Genomic DNA, 8,138 nt, shown 5'->3' with positions numbered 1-8,138 from the left:
ATTAATTGTGTACATATCAAATTTAAAAATCAGTTATTGACGGTTGAAATGGTCTCTAAATCTTAAAACTCAAAAAATGGAGAAAAATACACGTATAGCACCTGCCCGCTCCTCATTTCATCGTCCTCCTATCCAGAACTCAGATATCTAGTGGAACTCTGGAAGTGGACACACAATTCTCGTGACTTCACCTCCTACCACTTTAATTGGGCTTCATTTACAGCCCATTTATCTTGTTAGAAATAGGCAACCTCTCTACTAGTTTCAATCAATTGTCCTTTATATCTTAAGGGAGAAATTCAAAAATAGTCAGATTTACAAATGATTATTCAAAAATAGTCACAATTGTAAAAGTCATCGAAATTTAGCTGCTTTTTATGTAAAGATAAATGTGAACGAAAATACTGTTGAAAATTCGGAAAATACTCCTGCATAATATACTGCAATTTATACTGGACAGGTCTTTGTTGAAGCAACACGGTGGCTATTTTTCAATAACTTGGCACACGGTGGCTATTTTTGAATGATCAATCCGAAAATTGGCTAGCCCGTGCTATTTTGACAAAAATTACATTACATTTTCTCTTTTTATAGATAATAATATTGAGTATGTTGTTATTGTTTTTTTTTATTTATAGAGAAGAAAGACTAGATTGTCATCCTTAGGTTGACCAAAAAGAGGAGTTGAAGCTGTTTCTAGGGATAATTTATCAATTTTCTTTTCGTATTTGTTGAAAAGTCCAATAAGTACTTCACCTCAATTAAAATTAAATAGAAAATTCTCCTTATTTGTCCATATTTCTTTTGTACATTCCTGAGATAACTATTTCTTTTTTTTAAAACTTTTCTTCCCTGGTATAGAAAAAAAAAAAAAAAAACCTTCTGATGTTATCAATTAATGAATTACATTTCAACCATTCTAATGTTACATGCATACTCCAGCCCTTTCAACATGTTGAAGCAATCATAGATTATCCCTGCAACTAATGGCATAAGGGGATTAAAACATTCAAAAATTGTCACACGTGAGATTTGAATATGTAGTTCTCTTATGTTAAATGGATTCAAAATTTTATACACGTACAATAAAAAATGTATTATTACCTATTTATGCAGTATAGCTTTTCGGCAAAGGTTGAAACTCTTTTTAAGTTTTTTCACAGCGATCTTCTTCTCAAGTTATCACATTGTTCCTTCTTTTAGCTTACTGGGCTGCATAACACCCTGTAAGCCCAATCCTAATAAGACATCACAAAGCCTCGTAGGGTCCAAGTAAAAGCCCAAACCCGAAATCCAACTTGGTGAGCCCAAGGTCAAAATTGCAGTTGAGCTGCTCTTTTACACCACAAAGGGCAAATATGGAATTTCAAACATAGCATCACAGCCAAGTTGCGTCTTATAAAAGTACCCAGGGGCAACCACCCCTCGAAACCTCCTAATAATAGATGCTTCCATTTATAAATTGCAATAATTTCACTGTTTTAAAAAGCACATCCATTTAAAGAAAAACAAAAAGAAGAAAAAAGTAAATACAGATTCTTTGGTGACCCTCTTCTCATTTCTTCAACTTTAAATCTCACCACTTGATTTTTTCTTTTTAAAAAAAAAAAAAAATTGAAATTGCTTTTATATATACAGATAAAATACCCCCAAATATAAATCTTTTTTTCTGGGTTTTGCCGATTTTGCCTCCTTTTCCTTTCTCAGGTACTTGACATAGCCTATCTTATTTCCTTTTTTTTTTCTGAATAATTTAATCAATCTCAATATGTTTCGCTTATTTGGTAAGCTGTTTGGTTGCTGAGGTTTTTTTTACTGTTCCATCTGAATTTTGGAAATTGGTATTATTGGGATTGGATTTTAATACTTATTAATTCATCCATATTTGGTGTTAATTATGTTTTTGCTGGGAATTATATTTATTTAGTTAGTTGAATTATTGGGGCTTAGTGCTAATAGCTTGATCTAGGGTTCAGGTTTTGATTTTGGGGGTTTCATTTCTGTATTTAGTTAGATCAATTCTTCCTATTTCTGGTCTATTTCTGAGTAAAATTGAGTTTTTTAAGGTGTTCAATTGTTTAATTTTTGGTTGATTTGATGCCTTACTTGGATAAGCTTATATTAGAATGTTAAGATTTTGAGAATTCTGATACTAATTTTGGTAATTTTGTAACTGCAAATGGACAGATTTGGAATCTTTATTTGGGCATCTGTTGGGAGACCTTAAAGTAGTAAGGATTCAACATGAGCTTGTAATAGAGGCCTTACCTTACATAAGAAATGATGGGTTGTTTGTGTTTCAGCCGGATTCATTTTGTTCCCTAACTAAATTGTGGCTCTAGTGGTACATGAGATTATCATATAGTTTGATCTGATTCAAGTTTTGGGTTTGTACTTCTCTGGGTGTGATAAAAGGATGGCGAGGGGAGGCAAGGTTGGTCGCAAGACTAGTGGTAGGAAAAAAGCTGGATCCATGTATAGAGCTTCAGATGAGTCAGACGAGGATTACGCAGTTGATGAGGAAGAGGAGTTTGGTGAGTCAGATGGATATTCTTCTTTTATCGGAGATGAGTCAGATGAGAGCTTAGGTGAATTTGAAGATGAGGAGGTCGAGGAATTGAAGATGAAGAAGGTTAAAAAGGTTGTTCGATCAAGAGCACCAAGGAGAAACAGAAAAGGCACTGTAAGGCCTAGAAAGAGAAAGAGAGTTTCATATAGAGAAGATGACGATGAGGATGATGATGGAGATGATGAGGAATTCACACCAGATTGCTTGGATGGAGAGGAGGACCGTTCAGTAGCGAAAGGGAAAAATAATTCTAGCAAGCTACGTTTGCCTAAGGGTACTGTCAAAGATGATGATGATGATGACTATGAAGAAGATGATGATGAGGAATTCAATCCAGATGGCTTGGATGAAGAAGAGGAGTTTCCAGCAGCCAAAGGGATGAAGAATTCAAGCAAGCCACGGTTGCGTAAGGGCACTGCCAAAGATGATGACAAGGATCATGAAGAAGAAGATGAGGATGATGAGGAATTCACTCCAGATGACTTTGGTGCTGATGAGGATTTTCCAGTAATGAACGGGATGAAGAACTCAAGCAAGTCACGGTCGCGTAAGGGCACTGCCAAAGGTGATGATGAAGAGGATGAGGATGAGGATGATGAGGAATTCACTCCAGATGGCTTGGATGCAGATGAGGATTTCCCAGTAATGAACGGGATGAAGAATTTGAGCAAGTCACGGTTGCGTAAGGGCACTGCCAAAGATGATGATGAAGAGGATGAGGATGATGAGGAATTCACTCCAGATGGCTTGGACGAAGAAGAAGATGAAGAAGAGTTTCCAGTATTGAAAGGGATGAAGTATTCAAGCAAGCCAAGGTTGCGTAATAGCACTGCCAGAGAACAGAAGAGAAATAAAAATCATAAAAAGTTGAAAAGCATCACAAGAAAGAAACCGCAGAACAGACGCCGATTGAAAAGGAAAGCAAGATCTGATAATGACGAGGAGCTCATAGACATCGATCCAATTGTGGAAGAAACGAATAAAAAGAATGCAGGTCAGAGGAGAAAAAGAAAGAGACTAAGAGTAGATTCGGATTCAGATTTTGTTGAGAGTTCTGGATCATCTGACCGTGAGTTTACCATCTCTGAAGAAGAGAGGGAACAAGTCAGAGAGGCTAGCCGATTTTGCAGGGGCCTTGTTACAGCTTGGAGGGGCTCAGCCTCTTTGAAAAATTTACCAAAAGAGGAAGCTCCGCGTCTACAAAAAAAACATCCGGGAAGAAAGGATAAAGAGAAGGTGGATTTGAAGACTGAAGCAGGAAAGCAGATTTGTGGAATATGTTTGTCTGAAGAAGGTAAGAGGACAGTTAGAGGGACATTGAATTGCTGCAGTCATTACTTTTGTTTTGCTTGCATCATGGAGTGGTCCAAAGTGGAATCCCGTTGTCCACTGTGCAAGCAAAGGTTTGTAACGATTAGTAAGCCTGCAAGGTCAGACACTGGCTTTGAATTGAGGACCGTGGCTATTCAGGTCCCTGAGCGTGATCAGGTACAGTCCTTTTTTCCTTTGGTAAACTTATAATATTCGTTTAGTTAAGATGTTAGGTTTGATGATTATGATAATAAGATGTTAGGTTTAAACACAAAAATACCAGAATTTCTAATTGCAGTTAAATGTTTAAAATTGTGTTTATAGGTCTATCAACCATCTGAAGAGGAGCTTAGGGGTTACATTGATCCATACGAAAATGTATTATGTACCGAGTGTCAGCAAGGTGGGGATGATGCTCTTATGCTACTATGTGATCTCTGTGATTCACCTGCACATACTTATTGTGTCGGTCTTGGACATGAAGTACCTGAAGGTAACTGGTACTGTGAAAGCTGTCGACCAACTGCACTTGCTTCTTCAAACCAACAGAATCTGAATCCTACACCTGATATTAATAGAACAAGCAGCAATTTTTCTCTTGGGTCACCCCCTGTAGCCAATGTGAGGGAGACGTTTGACCTTAATGAAATGTACGTACCTGATACCCCATTGGCTGAAGAATCTGGTGATTTTCACTCTCCCCGAGATGGTCAAGTTGCTGGGGTTGGGGCATCGACGGTTTTTGACCGACGTAGAATACAGAGGCAAATAAATCAACTGCTTAATAACAGGAGGAGACAACTTGGTAATGTTAATGGGACCTTAGTTGCTGTATCGGGGAATAGTCTCTTTGGCTCCCAAATTGCTCGAAGCAGGGAATTAGTAACTCAACCTGCTGTAGCACAAAGGGCAGTTCCTCATAATACATTTTTCCAGGGAAGGCAACTGGAGTATAATGCTCGTTTATCTCATAATCGGAATATTTTACCTGAAAGGTCAAGTAATTTGAGTGGGCAACTGAATCTGAATGGAGCCTCTACATCATCGCATAGTTTTTTGGGTGATTTTTTAGAAAGTGAATTACAAGGTACTGATGCAAGTATCAGCTTGGGTTTGGTTCATCAGCAACTCCATCCCTGCAGTAGCAGATCTTATGTGGGGCCTGATACTAGCCCATCTCCTTGTCCATTTAGAGAGGTGAGCTCCTTTAATTAAAAAAGGAACACGTATAATCAACGGTTATTGTTGATTACACTAACTTCAATTTGGTCTATTGGAAACAACCTCTCTACCTTCACAAGGTAGGGGTAAGGTCTGCATACACTTTAACCCCCCAGACCCTACTTTGTGGGACTACACCGAGTTTGTTGTTGTTGTATAATCAACGGTTAGAATTTACTAAAAGCTAGTCCAGAGACTTCAGGTATAGTGGAATTTTTAGATTAAACTGTACAGCGATGTAGATAAGCATAAATCAAGTCTTGTGGTAGTTCACACTCCAATCTTTCTATGCCAGTGAAACATGACTCATGCCTTTTAAACGTTTATTTATGTGTTCAGGAGCTGATCAGAGTCTAGAAAGGTTTCCACTGCTTTGTAAAATGTGCATTTTAGCTTGACTGCTTCCACTTCCCGCCACCACTTTTACCAGCTTTGGGTCCGGCGACCCAAGAGCCCGTCACTAGAACCCAACCCTTAAGAGGCTAAGGTCCAAGGGGCCCCTTTGGAATCACTGAATTTGCTTTACTTGTTTTTTTGGTACATGAATTTGCTTTACTTGTTAATGAATTTGAATCCAATTTTCGCGGACCAATACGTCATGTCAATATTTTTGGCTAGCTAACTGAGTATCAAATAGTCCGTGAATGTTTATGACTTTGATAATTTTAAGCAAGAAGTTCATATTCTCTTTTACACTTTCCTAGTATTATTTCTTTTCTTTTTTCCCCTGAAGTTATGGCTGTGATGTATTAGATTCTGAATGAATTACATGCTTTGATACAGTCTACAGTACCTTCAAGGACATTGCCCAGCACTCTAAGAAGACCATTTTAGCTGCATGTGCAATGGAACGAAGTTCTCCTTGTGCAGTTCACCTTAATCTGTAATTATGTTGGAGACCGGTTGGCAATCACACATAGGGGGCAGAGGACCAGTTATCCTCTTGCTTCTTTTTGTACTTAAGCTATAATGGTGGGGGAAATCATGAGTAGGAGACTTATGCTGTTGAAGCATTGGGATTTGATTCGCGTCGTTAGCTCACCATTCTTTCTATCCATTGGCCCTGCCAGAGAATTCCATTTTGTTAGGATAGCATTTTCTCTTTTATACCTGTATACCCCGTTTTACTGACAAAAGATGCCTTGATTGCTGTTGAAGATATGCCACCATTGTTCATTGTTATTTATTAGCAAATTTGTTATCCGACAATGAGTTGCCATTGAGATACTCAGCTGTTTGGATATGTTGGGATTTTACCAATGACAAGGATGCTTACTAATTGCTGTTTTCTGTGATATAATTGGTTCTTGTTGGCTTAGATCCTTAAATGTTTATTGTTCGCTTATAGATGTCATGACAACACTGGCTAGTGCTTTTCTTGATCAGGTTGTTATCCTGGATAGTATTGTCCATGTAACACTCCTTAAATCTGTAGAAGTTTCAAAACTCGCTAAATATAAAATTTAATTTTTTTTTTTAATTTTAAATTATACTTCTATTACGGGTTTAAACCCTTGTGATTGATTTTTGAGTTACTTCTCTATTTATAAAGAATTGAATATACAATTAGGGGAATATTAATAATTTTAATATCAGTAATATTTAAAAGTGGGTTTCATTAATTATTAGTTAAGGCAAAACAAAACAAAAAGAGAAAAATAATAAAACAAAGAAAAAAAAGAAGGCTTAAAGCCTGGAATGCAATGAAACGTACAATTCTTGAACACAAGCCTACGAAACAGAGGCATTGCTGCTTACACACTGAGGCCACGAAAAGAATCTAGGTTTTTTTTTTTACAAATTATTAATTCTTGAATTCAGGTAAATAAAATTTCCTATTGCTAATTATTCTACAGTAGTAATAGGTAAGAATTGAATAGTTAATTCCCTTCTTCCTCTATATCAGCAACAAGTTCCATGTTTAGTTGTGAAACATTGAAATTAATTCAAATGCACTGGTTGTTGTAGAATCAATTATTTGACGGGTATAAATTGGACTAGGGCTTATGTATTGGCTCAAGGAGTTTTGAGGTGAGCTGATATAATCCTTTACTAAAGTGATTTAACTCACAAAAGCACGCATACAAGGTATTTGATGAATTACTTAAAGGAGTTTATATGTACTTAATTGGAGCGAGTGAGTACCTATTAACTTAGAATTGTTCTAGCAAACGTTTAGATGATTTATTGTGATTTATGTGCATAAATTTTCAGATTGTTGTGTTATTCTTATATGCCATTTTCATATTGAAAATTTATGAAGAAGCAAGAATCTTTAGAAATTCTTTTAAATGTTTATTTCATTCTTATGTCATGTTTTACATTTAAGGGTACCAGTATGAGTATGTATAGGATGTTCTAGAAATGATTTAGACTTGAATGGTCAAGAAAGTTGATTTAGATCCTAGCGAGGTCACACAGAATAATTTATTATTAAAGTATTTTTTTTGGAGTATCCTCTATTCTGAGAAGGGGTCATCGTCCAGGCCGAGGGTCCTGATCAAGGCGTTGACTTCCTGAAACTACTTGTGCCAAAGTAGGGAGCACACGAGCCGAGGGTCTCGTTACTGAGAATTTGCCTAGCCAAGCTAAGGTATGGTACATGAGCATTGATAACCATGAAGCGAGTGACACCTCGTGGATTGGGCCTATTCGATCAGGTTGGGATCGAACCTGTGCCGATCACACGGACACTAAGATAGAAATAAGTCAAGATAGTTGGAACTCCCAAAGTACGAAGAGAAGTATTTTTTTTATAAAGAAAAAGAAAATAATTTCTTTTAGAATATTCATAAACTGTTATTATGCAATTATTTTAGAATTCTTCTTAGAAATTTTATGTTTTCCATGCATTTAGAATCTTTATTCGTAATGTATTTTATTAATATTTACTCCCTTCTCGTTGAGACTCACTGAGTACAATGGATGATACTGACGTTCTCTTTTGGGAACCTACGTTGGTCTGTGGTACAACGTAGGAACCAGTTTTGCAGGTGAGCAGGCTACGGGTTAGGACTTCCCTCACTTATAGTGTTAT

At 36.9% G+C, this 8,138-nt stretch overlaps 1 protein-coding gene across 1 annotated transcript; it reads left to right on the top strand.

Annotated features, from left to right (window-relative positions):
• Positions 1–1,466: 1,466 nt before the first annotated feature.
• Positions 1,467–6,380, top strand: LOC104212288 (uncharacterized). The gene is made up of 4 exons (XM_009761508.2): positions 1,467–1,707; positions 2,188–4,057; positions 4,205–5,077; positions 5,885–6,380. The coding sequence occupies exons 2-4, from the start codon at positions 2,417–2,419 to the stop codon at positions 5,933–5,935; spliced, it is 2,565 nt and encodes an 854-aa protein (XP_009759810.1). The 5' UTR covers positions 1,467–1,707; positions 2,188–2,416; the 3' UTR covers positions 5,936–6,380.
• The last annotated feature ends 1,758 nt before the right edge of the window (positions 6,381–8,138 follow it).

This window comes from Nicotiana sylvestris, chromosome 1, assembly GCF_000393655.2.
Source record: "Nicotiana sylvestris chromosome 1, ASM39365v2, whole genome shotgun sequence".
In the NCBI taxonomy this organism is placed as follows: Eukaryota; Viridiplantae; Streptophyta; class Magnoliopsida; order Solanales; family Solanaceae; genus Nicotiana; species Nicotiana sylvestris.
This window is presented reverse-complemented; position numbering and strand designations above follow the sequence as displayed.